A 14,925-nucleotide genomic window follows, 5' to 3' on the forward strand; every position below is an offset into this window, starting at 1 on the left:
CTACTACTGTGGGCAAGAATCCCTTCGAAGAAATGGAGAAGCCATCATAGTCAACAAAAGAGTCTGAAATGCAGTACTTGGATGCAATCTCAAAAATGACAGAATGATCTCTGTTTGTTTCCAAAGCAAACCATTCAATATCACGGTAATCCAAGTCTGTGCCCCGACCAGTAATGCTGAAGAAGCTGAAGTTGAACAGTTCTGTGAAGACCTACAAGACCTTCTAGAACTAGCACCCAAAAAAGATGTCCTTTTCATTATAGGGGACTGGAATGCAAAAGTAGGAAGTCGAGAAACACCTGGAGTAACAGGCAAATTTGGCCTTGGAGTACAGAATGAGGTGCAGGGCAAAGGCTAGTAGAGTTTAGCCAAGAGAATGCACTGGTCATAGCAAGCACCCTCTTCCAACAACACAAGAGAAGACTCTACACATGGACATCACCAGAAGGTCAATACCAAAGTCAGATTGATTATATTCTTTACAGCCAAAGATGGAGAAGCTACAGTCAGCAAAAACAAGACCAGGAGCTGACTGTGGCTCAGATCATGAACTCCTTATTGCCAAATTCAGACTTAAATTGAAGAAAGTAGGGAAAACCACTAGACCGTTCAGGTATGACCTAAATCATATCCCTTGCGATTATTCACTGGAAGTGAGAAATAGATTGGAGGGGTTAGCTCTGATAGACAGAGTGCCTGAAGAACTATGAATGGAGGTTCGTGACATTGTACAGAAGACAGGGATCAAGACCATCTCCAAGAAAAAGCCACGCTAAAAAGCAAAATAGCTGTCTGAGAAGGACTTACAAATAGCTATGAAAAGAAGAGAAGTGAAAAGCAAAGGAGAAAAGGAAAGATATACCCATTTGAATGCAGAGTTCCAAAGAATAGCAAGGAGAGAGAAGAAAGCCTTCCTCAGTGATCAGTGCAAAGAAATAGAGAAAAACAATAAAATGGGAAAGACTAGAGGTCTCTTCAAGAAAATTAGAGATACCAAGGGAACATTTCACGCAAAGATGGGCTCAATAAAGGGCAGAAATGGTATGGACCTAACAGAAGCAGAAGATATTAAGAAGAGGTGGCAAGAATACACAGAAGAACTATACAAAAAAGATCTTCATGATAATAAGATCTTCAGATAATCACAGTGATGTGATCACTCACCTAGAGCCAGACATCCTGGAATGCGAAGTTAAGTTGGCCTTAGGATGCATCACTACGAACAAAGCTAGTGGAGGTGATGGAATTCCAGTGGAGCTATTTCAAATCCTAAAAGATGATGCTGTGAAGATGCTTCACTCAATATGCCAGCAAATCTGGAAAACTCAGCAGTGGCCACAGGACTGGAAAAGGTCGCTTTTCATTCCAGTCCCTAAGAAAGGCAATGCCAAAGAATGTTCAAACTACTGCACCATTGCACTCATCTCACACGCTAGTAAAGTAATGCTAAAAATTCTCCAAGCCAGGCTTCAGTAGTACATGAAGCATGGACTTCCAGATGTTCAAGCTTGTTTTAGAAAAGACAGAGGAACCAGAGATTAAATTACCAATATCCTCTGGATCATCGAAAAAGCAAGAGAGTTCCAGAAAAACATCTATTTCTGCTTTATTGACTAGGCCAAATTCTTTGACTGTGTGGATCACCACAAACTGTGGAAAATTCTGAAAGAGATGGGAATACCAGACCACCTGACCTGCCTCTTGAGATATCTGTATGCAGGTCAGGAAGCAACAGTTAGAACTGGACATGGACCAACAAACTGGTTCCAAATTGGGAAAGGAGTATGTCAAGGCTGTATGTTGTCACCCTGCTTATTTAACTTATATGCAGAGTACATCATGATAAATGCTGGCCTGGAGGAAGCACAAGCTGAAATTAAGATTGCCAGGAGAAATATCAATAACCTCAAATATGCAGATGACACCACCCTTATGGCAGAAAGCGAAGAAGAACTAAAGAGCCTCTTGATGAAGGTGAAGGAGGAGAGTGAAAAAGTTGGCTTAAAGCTCAACATTCAGAAAACTAAGATCATGGCATCCAGTCCCATCACTTCATGGCAAATAGATGGGGAAACAATGGAAACAGGGAGAGACTTTATTTTTTGGGCTCCAAAATCACTGCAGGTAGTGATTGCAGCCGTGAAATTAAAAGACACTTACTCCTTGGAAGCAAAGCTATGACCACCCTAGACAGCATATTAAAAAGCAGAGACATTACTTTGCCAACAAAGGTCTGTGTAGCCAAAGCTATGGTTTTTCCAGTAGTCATGTTTGGATGTGAGAGTTGGACTATAAAGAAAGCTGAGCGCCAAAGAATTGATGCTTTTGAACTGTGGTGTTGGAGAAGACTCTTGAGAGTCCCTTGGACTGCAAGGAGATCCAACCAGTCAATCCTAAAGGAAATTGGTCCTGAATATTCATTGGAAGGACTGATGTTGAAGCTGAAACTCCAATACTTTGGCCACCTCATGCGAAGAATTAACTCATTGAAGAAGACCCTGATGCTGTGCAAGATTGAAGGTGCAAGGAGCAGGGAATGACAGAGGATGAGATAGTTGGATGGCACCACGGACTCAATGGACATGAGTTTGAGTAAACTCTTGGAGTTGGTGATGGACAGGGAGGCCTGGTGTGCTGCAGTCCATGGGGTCGCAAAGCGTTGGACACGACTGAGAGACTGAGCTGAATTGAACTGATTAGAACTAAGTTCGATCGTGCTTGTTAAAAAAGGACACTGAATGTAGATACTCTGTGATATAACATTCAGAATGTAAGACGTTCAGAAAACATTGCTAGATGACAAGCTCAAGAAGTTGAAATATGTGATCCATGATCAGGACAAAAAAAGCAACCAGATAGAAACAGACTAGAAATTACAGGCATTAGCATACAAGGACTTTAAAACAACTGTTACTAATATATTCAAAAATACTGAAAACAAAGAGAAGAGAATAGTGATTATAATGAAAGAAACAGGTATAATCCCCCAGTGAGGATTCAACTTGTAGTGAACAAATAGATTTTCAAAGTTATGTGAAAATGTAAAGGACCTAGAACAGCCAAAACAATTTTCAAGAAGGAACAAAAGCCAGAGGTCTTATACTACCTGAATTTGAGACTTTACTATAAAGCTGCAGTCATCAGGATGGTATCATCGTGACCTCAGGATAGATTTGTTACAGATTATGGAACAGAATAGAGAGTCCATATCCATATGGTCTGTTAAATTTCACAAAAGTTCCAAAGTAATTTAAAGGACAGAAGAGTGGTTTGACAAATGAAAGTAAAAGTGAAAGTCACTCATTTGTATCTGACTCTTTGCAACCCCATGGACTATACAGTCCATGAAATTCTCCAGGCCAGAATACTGGAGTGGGTAGCCTTTCCCTTCTCCAGGGGAATCTTCCCAACCCAGGGATGGAACTCAGGTCTCCTGTATTGCAGGCGGATTTTTTACCAACTTACCTACAAAGGAAGCCCAGTAATACTGGAGTGGGTAGCCGTTCCCTTCTCCAGCAGTTCTTCCTGACCCAGGAATCAAATCGGCGTCTCCTGCATTGCAGGTGTTCTTTACCAACTGAGCTATCAGGGAAGGTCTGACAAATAGTAGTGTAAAAAAAAAAAAGAACCTCAACTTACACTGTTATGTGCTGTGTGCTCAGTCGCTTCAGTTGCATCTGACTCTTTGTGACCCTATTCACTGTAGGCCACCAGGCTCCTCTGTCCATGGGATTCTCCAGGCAAGAATACTGGAGTTGGTCGCCATGCCCTCCTTCAGGGGATCTTACCAACTCGGGGATTGAACTTGCATCTGCCTGTGTCTCTTGCATTGCAGGTTGATTCTTTACCCACTGAGCCACTTGGGAAGCCTGTTTATACCATTATACCTTATACAAAATTGATGATAAATCTGCATAAAGCTAAAACATAAACTTCTAGATTAAAGCGTAGAAATTTTTGTGACTTTGGAATAAAAAACAGTTTCTTAGGACACAAAAATAGCCTGGGCCATCCCCACCCCCTACCCCCGCCCTGCCCAAAATTACAAGTTTGACCTTGTTAAATTAAGACCTTCTCAAAAGATATAGTTAAGAAAATGTAAAAAGAAGGCACAGACTGTGAGCAAAATGTCAACAGTACATATATCTAACAGAAGGCCTTCAGAATATAATAACTCTTAAAGTGAAAGTGAAAGTCATGTCCGATTCTTTGCAACCATATGGACTATACAGTCCATGGAATTCTCCAGGCCACAATACTGGAGTGGGTAGCCTTTCCCTTCTCCAGGGGATCTTCCCAACCCAGGGATCAAACCCAGGTCCTTTACATTGCAGGCGGATTCTTTACCATCTGAGCCACAGGGGAAACCCAAGAACTCAATTAAAAAGAAATACACAAACCTCAATTAAAAAACGGGCAAAAGCATTTGAAAAGACACTTGACAAAAGAAGATATTAAAAAATATTTTGTATTTTGAGATAGAGAAACTCTTTAATAAGGCATGAAATCATTGACTACTAAAAAATTGGTATATTTCACTATATGAAAATTCTAAGAGTGAAGGACACCTTACAGTGAAGACAGTTATGAACTGTGAGACTATGTTAACAATACACGACATTGACAAAGAATTGTTTTCAAAAATAGAGAAGTAGTCCTCCTGCTTAGAACAACTAATAGAAACCAACCTGACCTCAAAATATGAATATTTTAAAAAATGTGTTTATGTTTATTTATATTTGTATCTGCATATGTGTGTGTTTATTTCAAGGCATTAGAGAAATAGCAGGGCTCTGAAGAAGTGTGGAGCCAGATCTTAGGGGGAGAAAATGGACACTTAGGAAAGTGACCCTGACACTTTGGGCTACCTTTTCTCTAGCTATATCTTCCAGTTTCTGAGTAGAAGTCTCCAGGTTCTTGAGGCTAAAGATAAAAATACTGTTTAGGGACTTTATGTTGCGATCGTGAATGAAGGAAGGGCTACTCTCTAGAAGTAAAAGTGAGTCAGAAAGTGTTCTACCTCCCCTCACAGGGGTTAGAGTTTCTCACATCTTCTTAATGTCTGACTGAATTAAGGTAATGGAGGATTACTAATGCACCAAGCCTCATTGCTTGCCAGAAGTGAAAATATTAATAGATCTTGAAAAAGATATCATTACTTGAAGCCTCAGATTATGTCCATGATTTTCCACATACATTGTCCAGCACTCAGTTCAAAATAATCAGCATATTAACAAATGTGACAATATGGTAGAAGAATGAGATGGAAAAAATTATTTACCAAACATTAGTCATTCAGGATTAAATAACAGGGTCTCTCTTGGTGGTCCAGTGGTTAAGACACTGCAAGGAGGATGGTTTTGATCCCTGGTCAAAGATCCCACATGCCTCATGGTATGGCACGACCAACAAATAAGAAATAGAAATTTAAAAAGAAAGATAAATGACAGGTGTACACCCTCAAAAAGGTATAGCTGAGGTGTCAGACATGTTAACACCCTAAAGGTATCTGAATAATGAAATGATCAGACATAGATACAGACTTTATAGTATGTTCAAGTACATAAAAACAAAATTAAAAATTTCAGCAGAAAATTGGAAGTGAACAGAAGAACCTAACGGAAATTCTAGAACTGAAAAATATAATAACAGAAACTAAGAATTTGATGAACTTAGACCTGGATAGTATGTCATAAGGAAAAAGAGTAAACTGCTTAGAAACAAATGGGTAGAAAATACAGAAATGAGTTTAAGAGACATAGTGATACATCAGAAAGTTCTAAAGTATGTATAATTGATATCTCAGAAGGAGAAAAAATGAGAGTGAAATGGAGACAGATAGTGGCTGAGAATTTTCCACATATGGCAGAGAATATCAAACAGCAAATTTAGTAAACCTTGTTATTAGTGCAGGAAAAATCTTTCATGAAGAAAGTAATACTTTACACAGTATTGGAAAAGTGTAAAGACCAAAAGATATATTCTTAAAAACAACCAGTAAAAAGTCCAGTCACCTTCAAAGAAGCAGCAGTAAAAATGACAGCTCATTTCTCATTGGAAACAGTTGAAACCAGAAGACAATGGAATGTGCTGAAACAGTAACTGCCATCCTAGAATGATGTACTGAGTGAAAATAGATAAAAGTACAATGAAGACAGTAACTAAGAGAACAAACATGGAGTTGTCAAGGGAGAAGGAAATTATAAAATGTGAGTGTAAATTTGGAATTGTGGCTTAAAGTTTAAGTTGGACTCTATATTACTGTCATTACAGTTCACTTAACATGGTGCTTTTAGCAGTCAGCAAATATTTAAATCTTTAGATTCAATAGCAGTGTTATTTCTTTAAGCAAATACTTATTGAGTGTCTACCGTTTGCCTGTGAAGTGTGTGTTGCCAGGTAGCAGTATAGTAAGAAGCAAACGCAGAGATGATTTCTTCTTTCCAGAACTCTTATTCTAGTGGTTGATGTAATGGTGGTGGACTGGGGACAGAAAATAAATAACCACATGGTGAACTGTGACGGACATGGGTCCATGGTTCTGTGAGGTATAAAATGGGTAGTTTAACCTTTGCTAAGTCCGAAGAAAGAAATTGACTAGATCAGGGAAGGCAGTATCACCATGTGCAAAATACTGTGAAGGGTTACAGATGATGTGTTGCAGGATTGGAAAGAAGTTCTGTTTAGCTGTAGCAGAGAGAGCTAGAGTTGGGTAGTGTTGTAAGGTCTCTCTGTGAAGTAATGTGGAATGGGACAAAACTGGACAGGTAAACAGAGTCTGTAGTGTTGACTAGGTGGTGCATATAAAGGGTTTACAATTTTATTCTTAGAGTGATAGGAAGTCATTGGGATACAAATGCAGATGGGTAATATTTTCAAAATCGTTATTTTGAAAAGACTGCAGTATGAAGATCAGATTGAAGGTCAGCCATGGATAGAGATGGATTCCCATCACTCTTACTGCAGTACTTTAGGTAGTAAGTGATGGTGGCTTGGGCTAATGTGATGGACTAGAGGCAATGTGGGCAGATGCCCTAAGTACTTAGATGCTAAATTTGACACAGCTGGGTGATAGATTGGTAGAGGAAGCTATCAAAGTATTATAGACTACCGTAAGACTTGCTTTATACACACACACACACACACACACACATATGATTACATATTAAATGGTATGTTTTGAAAATGTTTCAAAGTTAAAGAATTGTTTGAATAAATAAATCATCTATACAGTAGAATGTTACGAGACTGGAAGTAGTGTTTAGGAATTTTTTTTTTTTTTTTTATAAATTTATTTATTTTAGTTGGGGGCCAATCACTTCACAACATTGCAATAGTTTTTGCCATACATTGACATGAATCAGCCATGGGTTTACATGTGTTCCCCCTCCTGGACCCCCCACCCACCTCCCTCCCCATCCCATCCTTCTGGATCATCCCATTGCCCCGGCCCTGAGCCCTTGTCTCATGCATCGAACATGGAATGGTGTTCTGTTTCACATATGATAATATACATGTTTCAATGCTATTCTCCCAGAACGTCCCACCCTCACCTTCTCCCTCAGAGTCCATAAAATTGTTCCATGCATCTGTGTCTCTTATTCTGTCTCGCATATAGGGTTATCGTTACCATCTTTCAAATTCCATATATATGCATTAGTATACTGTATTGTTGTTTTTCTTTCTGGCTTACTTCACTCTGTATAATGGGCTCCAGTTTCATCCATCTCAGTAGAACCGATTCAAATGTATTTTTTTTAATGGCTGAGTAATATTCCATTGTGTATATGTACCACAGCTTCCTTATCCATTCATCTGCTGATGGACATCTAGGTTGCTTCCATGTCCTGGCTATTGTAAACAGTGCTGCGATGGTGTTTAGGAATTTTTAACAGTGTGAGGAAATAACCTATGGTCTTACATAATAAAGTAGAAAATGAAGTTGTTTAAAATGTATATCATTAATTATATAAATTATGATAGTGAAGCATGCTAATGATCAGAAAGTGTTTAGGAATTTTTAACAGTGTGAGGAAATAACCTATGGTCTTACATAATAAAGTAGAAAATGAAGTTGTTTAAAATGTATATCATTAATTATATAAATTATGATAGTGAAGCATGCTAATGATCAGAAATAACTCTTTTGACATATAGACACCTCAAGAAGAACATGCTATTAATGGTCCAGAACTCCTGAGGAAAAAACGTACAACTGTAGCTGAAAAAAATACCTGTCAGCTTTATATTCAGACTGATCATCTGTTCTTTAAATATTACGGAACACGAGAAGCTGTGATCGCCCAGGTATCTATAATTTTGTTACTATTTTAGTTTTGATATTCTCATATTGTTTCATTATACCTGTATTTTCCTCTAAAAGTTAAAGTTAGTGCATATCTCATTTTGGAAAAGTAGAGAGTATGTATTTTCAGTTGTGATGTGATAAAATATGTAAGATAAGAACACAAATAACTGAAAGACCAGTTAGGATATTTTAGTATCGTTTAAAAGAGAGATTTAAAAAAATAATTTCATGAAGAAGATGATGACACTAGAGCTTAGCTTTGAAAAGAGGGCAGATTATCATTTGTGGTCTTAAAGGAGAGAAAGGTAGAAGAATCCTAATAAGAGTATTTAATTTCTGTTCTGTATTCTCATTATACTTAATACTGTGTGTGTGTGTGCTTAGTTGCTCAGTTGTGTCTGACTTTTTGCGACCCCATGGACTGTAGCCCCCCAGGCTGCTTTGTCCATGGGTATTCTCCAGGCAAGTATACTGGAGTGGGTTGCCACGCCCTCCTCCAGGGGATCTTCCCCACCCAGGGATAGAACCCAGGCCCTCCCACATTGCAGACAGATTCTTTACTGTCTGAGCCACCAGAGAAGCCCACTCTAATTAGTCATCTGGGGAGAAATGTTTGAACCGCCAATGTTTGGGGTGGAGAAAGAACAGAGAATTGGATACGGGATCACTAAACCAAGCTGAGTATCAGTTCAGTTCAGTTCAGTTGCTCAGTCGTGTCCGACTCTTTGTGACCCCATGAATCGCAGCATGCCAAGCCTCCCTGTCCATCACCAACTCCCGGAGTTTACCCAAACCCATGTCCATCGAGTCGGTGATGCCATCCAACCATCTCATCCTCTGTCGTCCCCTTCTCCTCCTGCCCCCAATCCTTCCCAGCATTAGGGTCTTTTCCAATGAGTCAACTCTTCGCATGAGGTGGCCAAAGTATTGGAGTTTCAGCTTCAACGTCAGTCCTTCCAAGGAACACCCAGGACTTATCTCCTTTAGGATGGACTGGTTGGATCTTCTTGCAGTCCAAGGGACTCTCGAGTCTTCTCCAACACCACAGTTCAAAAGCATCAATTCTTCGGCGCTCAGCTTTCTTCACCGTCCAACTCTCACATGCATATATGACCACTGGAAAAACCATAGCCTTGACTAGACGGACCTTTGTTGGCAAAGTAATGTCTCTGCTTTTAAATATGCTCTCTAGGTTGGTCATAACCTTCCTTCCAAGGAATAAGTGTCTTTTAATTTCATGGCTGCAATCACCATCAGCAGTGATTTTGGAGCCCAAAAAAATAAAGTCTGACACTGTTTCCACTGTTTCCCCATCTATAACCATGAAGTGATGGGACCAGATGCCATGATCTTGAGGAAGATAGAAATGGATAAAGATAGAAAAGTTTGAACTCTCAGTAAACTAAGATATCTAATTAGTAATCTGTGGAGAAATGTTTGAACTGCCAGTGTTTGGGGTGGAGAAAGAACAGAGAATTGGATAAGGGATCACTAAACCAAGCTGAGTATCAGTTCAGCTGATACAACGTTGAGCTTTAAGCCAACTTTTTCACTCTCCTCTTTCGCTTTCATCAAGAGGCTCTTTAGTTCTTTTTCACTTTCTGCCATAAAGGTGGTGTCATCTGCCTATCTGAGGTTATTGATATTTCTCCTGCAATCTTGATTCCAGCTTGTGTTTCTTCCAGCCCAGCATTTGTCATGATGTACTCGATAAAGGACAGAAATGGTATGGACCTAACAGAAGCAGAAGATATTAAGAGGAGGTGGCAAGAATACACAGAAGAACTGTACAAAAAAGACCTTCACGACCCAGATAATCACGATGGTGTGATCACTCACCTAGAGCCAAACATCCGGGAATGTGAAGTCAAGTGGGCCTTAGAAAGCATCACTACGAACAAAGCTAGTGGAGGTGATGGAATTCCAGTTGAGCTATTTCAAATCCTCAAAGGTGATGCTGTGAAAGTGCTGCACTCGATATGCCAGCAAATTTGGAAAACTCAGCAGTGGCCACAGGACTGGAAGAGGTCAGTTTTCGTTCCAATCCCAAAGAAAGGCAATGCCAAAGAATGCTCAAACCACCGCACAATTGCACTCATCTCACATGCTAGTAAAGTAATGCTCAAAATTCTCCAAGCCAGGCTTCAGCAATACGTGAACCGTGAACTTCCAGATGTACAAGCTGGTTTTAGAAAAGGCAGAGGAACCAGAGATCAAATTGCCAACATCCGCTGGATCATCAAAAAAGCAAGAGAGTTCCAGAAAAACATCTATTTCTGCTTTATTGACTACGCCAAAGCCTTTGACTGTGTGGATCACAATAAACTGGAAAATTCTGAAAGAGATGGGAATACCAGACCATCTGACCTGTCTCTTGAGAGACCTGTATGCAGGTCAGGAAGCAACAGTTAGAACTGGACATGGAACAACAGACTGGTTCCAAATAGGAAAAGGAGTCCGTCAAGGCTGTATATTGTCACCCTGCTTATTTAACTTATATGCAGAGCACATCATGAGAAACGCTGGGCTGGAAGAAACATAAGCTGGAATCAAGATTGCCGGGAGAAATATCAATAACCTCAAATATGCAGACGACACCACCCTTATGGCAGAAAGTGAAGAACTAAAGAGCCTCTTGATGAAAGTGAAAGAGGAGAGTGAAAAAGTTGGCTTAAAGCTCAACGTTCAGAAAACTAAGATCATGGCATCTGGTTCCATCACTTCATGGGAAATAGATGGGGAAACAGTGGAAACAGTGTCAGACTTTTATTTTTGGGGGCTCCGGAATCACTGCAGATAGTGACTGCAGCCGTGAAATTAAAAGACGCTTACTCCTTGGAAGGAAGGTTATGGCCAACCTAGATGGCATGTTTAAAAGCAGAGACATTACTTTGCCAACAAAAGTCCGTCTAGTCAAGGCTATGGTTTTTCCAGTGGTCATGTATGGATGTGAGAGTTGGACGGTGAAGAAAGCTGAGCGCCGCAGAATTGATGCTTTTTAACTGTGGTGTTGGAGAAGACTCTTGAGAGTCCCTTGGACTGCAAGGAGATCCAATCAATCCATCCTAAAAGAGATCAATCCTGGGTGTTCATTGGAAGGTCTGATGTTGAAGCTGAAACTCCAATACTTTGGGCACCTCATGCGAAGGGTTGACTCATTGGAAAAGACCCTAATGCTGGGTAGGATTGGGGGCGGGAGGAGAAGGGGACGACAGAGGATGAGATGGTTGGATGGCATCACCGACTTGATGAACATGGGTTTGGGTAGACTCCGGGAGTTGGTGATGGACAGGGAGGCCTGGCGTGCTGCAGTTCATGGGGTCGCGGAGAGTCGGACACGACTGAGCGACTGAACTGAACTGAACTCTGCATATAAGTTAAATAAGCAGGGTGACAATATACAGCCTTGACATACTCCTTTTCCTATTTGGAACCAGTCTGTTGTTCCATGTCCAGTTCTAACTGTTGCTTCCTGATCTGCATACAGGTTTCTCAAGAGACAGGTCAGATGGTCTGGTATTCCTATCTCTTTCAGAATTTTCCACAGTTTATTGTGATCCATACAGTCAAAGGCTTTGGCATAGTCAATAAAGCAGAAATAGATGTTTTTCTGGAACTCTCTTGCTTTTTCGATGATCCAGCGGATGTTGGCAATCTGATCTCTGGTTCCTCTGCCTTTTCTGAATCCAACTGGAACATCTGGATATTCACGGTTCACGTATTGCTGAAGCCTGGCTTGGAGAATTTTGAGCATTACTTTACTAGCGTGTGAGATGAGTGCAATTGTGCAGTAGTTTGAGCATTCTTTGGCATTGCCTTTCTTTGGGATTGGAACGAAAACTGACCTCTTCCAGTCCTGTGGCCACTGCTGAGTTTTCCAAATTTGCTGGCATATCGAGTGCAGCACTTTCACAGCATCATCTTTCAGGATTTGAAATAGCTCCACTGGTATTCCATCACCTCCACTAGCTTTGTTCGTAGTGATGCTTCCTAAGGCCCACTTGACTTCACATTCCAGGATATCTGGCTCTAGGTGAGTGATCACACCATCGTGATTATCTGGGTCGTGAAGATCTTTTTTGTACAGTTCTTCTGTGTATTCTTGCCACCTCTTCTTAATATCTTCTGCTTCTGTTAGGTCCATACCATTTCTGCCCTTTATCGAGCCCATCTTTGCATGAAATGTTCCTTTGGTATCTCTAATTTTCTTGAAGAGATCTCTAGTCTTTCCCATTCTGTTGTTCTCCTCTATTTCTTTGCATTGATCGCTGAGGAAGGCTTTCTTATCTCTCCTTGCTATTCTTTGGAACTCTGCATTCAGATGGGAATATCTTTCCTTTTCTCCTTTGCTTTTCACTTCTCTTCTTTTCCCAGCTATTTGTAAGGCCTCCTCAGATAGCCATTTTGCTTTTTTGCATTTCTTTTCCATGGGGATGGTCTTGATCCCTGTCTCCTGTACAGTGTCACGAACCTCTGTCCATAGTTCATCAGGCACTCTGTCTATCAGATCTAGTCCCTTAAATCTATCTGTCACTTCCACTGTATAATTATAAGGAATTTGATTTAGGTCATACCTGAATGGTCTAGTGGTTTTCCCCACTTTCTTCAATTGAAGTCTGAAAATGGCAATAAGGAGTTCATGATCTGAGCCACAGTCTGCTCCCGGTCTTGTTTTTGCTGACTGTATGGAGCTTCTCCATCTTTGGCTGCAAAGAATGTATAGGTAGCATAGATTTATAGTGGACTTTATCAGCAGTGTTACGATGTTCTTTGTCAATGTGTGGCAAACTGGGCTACTTTTAAAATTGTTAATGCTTCTACTTGGCTGTTCTATGTTTATATAATTTCTTTGAAAATAGTTTTGAAACTATATATGCATGCATATTTTCACATAAGTGGTAGCAGGAGTGCTTTTTGTAAATGAAGATGGGAAGGTTCATATAGAGTGATTTAGAAGCCAGAGAGTTAAGTTGGGAGTCAGCCAGGTAAAAAGAGGATCTTGCTGTGTTCTGTCACTCTGCTTGTCTCTCTCAATTTTAGCAAAATCTGAATTTGTATTATTTATATTTGTATTGCTTCCTTCCCTTTCTCTCCCCTCTAAAATAAATCTCTATAAATTTATAGGGATCTTCTCAGTTTTGTTTACCACTCTACCTCCAGCACCTAAAACCGTGCCTTTGTTGTTATTTAGTTGCTAAGTCATCTTCGATGCTTTTTTGACCCAATGGGCTATAGCCTGCCTGGCTCCTCCGTCCATGGGATTTCCCAGGCAAGAATACTGGAATGGGTTGCCATTTCCTTCTCCAGGGAATCTTCCCAACCTGGCGATCAAATCTGTGTCTCCTGCATTGGCAAGCGGGTTCTGTACCACTAAGTCACCAGGGAAGCCCAGTGCCTACTACATAGTAAGGGTGGACAAAACTTACAGAATGTGTACCAGTGCAGCAGTGGAAAGACTGAGTCAGAGAATGACTGAGTGTCCTGATACTAACAGGGAGATATTCAGAGAATATGTTTGAATTGAGTCTAGGGAGTAAAACCCTAGGTATAAGGCAGCAGCATGTGAAAAGGCATGGAAGTATGACATTGCAGGATGAATTGAGGAAACAAAGTTTTGTATGACCGAGGCAAGAGTGCATGTTTGGTTTTGGCCAGAGAAAAGTCTGGAGAGTCATTGAATTTCTCTTCTCAGTTCTAGCTCACTAATCTTTTTCATCCTGTCATCTAGTATATGATATTGAATTTGAATGTGGTAGAATATGAACAATTGTTGATTTGGAAAATGAAAATTCACAGTCTTTTTCACATTTCAACATTGCCCCTAAAATGTTTTTCTTTTTTTAAAAAATCAATAGATATCCAGTCATGTTAAAGCAATTGATACAATTTACCAGACAACAGACTTCTCTGGAATCCGTAACATCAGTTTCATGGTGAAACGCATAAGAGTAAGTAAGGAATTTCAATAGTTAACCTTAAAAAAGAGAAACAATAAGGGTCATGTTTACGAAACAAAAATGCTTGCTTTTTATTTCATCTTTATGCATTAAATAGTTTAAATTATATTTACTAATACAGGTTATCTTTACTCTTGGGTTGTACATGCACACAGAGGGGACTTGGACTTAGATTTAAGAATGAAATCTATAGAGGTTTAATCTGGACCGTAGAAGAACTATGGTAGGAAGTACTGTTTTGTATTTGTCTGATTAACATACTAGTTATAAAGTGCTCTAGTAACTAGAGATTCGGTACTTGACATTTTCCCTAGTTTCTATAGTTTCTGTAGATTTTCCTTATAGAGTATATTTTAGAGTGTGTCTCATTTGATGCTCCAGTGGAGGGAAGGATAGATACAGTGGTTAAGTAAAATTGGAAGTTGAGAAACAGTTAATTCTATTTCCTCTTGAAATTTAACAGTGCACACTGATGTAGTCCAGGTTTTGAGAAATCCTTTGGGAAAGAAATCCATACATTTCTAAGCTCATTTAGCCTTTTTTGTATTAACATCATCTGAGACTCCAAAGAACTGCAGTACACATTTTGAGAAATGCTGATTCTTAGTTTTAATGTTATAAATTGTTAATAAGTAAATACTCAATTATTACAAAATTGGA

At 39.8% G+C, this 14,925-nt stretch overlaps 1 protein-coding gene across 2 annotated transcripts in view; it reads left to right on the forward strand.

Annotated features, from left to right (window-relative positions):
* Positions 1-14,925, forward strand: part of ADAM10 (ADAM metallopeptidase domain 10) — a 138,422-nt gene that overhangs the window by 84,358 nt on the left and 39,139 nt on the right. For both annotated transcript variants that reach the window (XM_081510074.1, XM_081510072.1), the window contains 2 exons: positions 8,158-8,307; positions 14,164-14,256. In XM_081510074.1, coding sequence (XP_081366200.1) covers positions 8,158-8,307; positions 14,164-14,256 — 243 coding nt within the window. The remainder of the gene's footprint in view (positions 1-8,157; positions 8,308-14,163; positions 14,257-14,925) is intronic.

This window comes from Giraffa tippelskirchi, chromosome 7, assembly GCF_054371585.1.
Source record: "Giraffa tippelskirchi isolate mGirTip1 chromosome 7, T2T-mGirTip1v1.2.pri, whole genome shotgun sequence".
Lineage (NCBI taxonomy): Eukaryota > Metazoa > Chordata > Mammalia > Artiodactyla > Giraffidae > Giraffa > Giraffa tippelskirchi.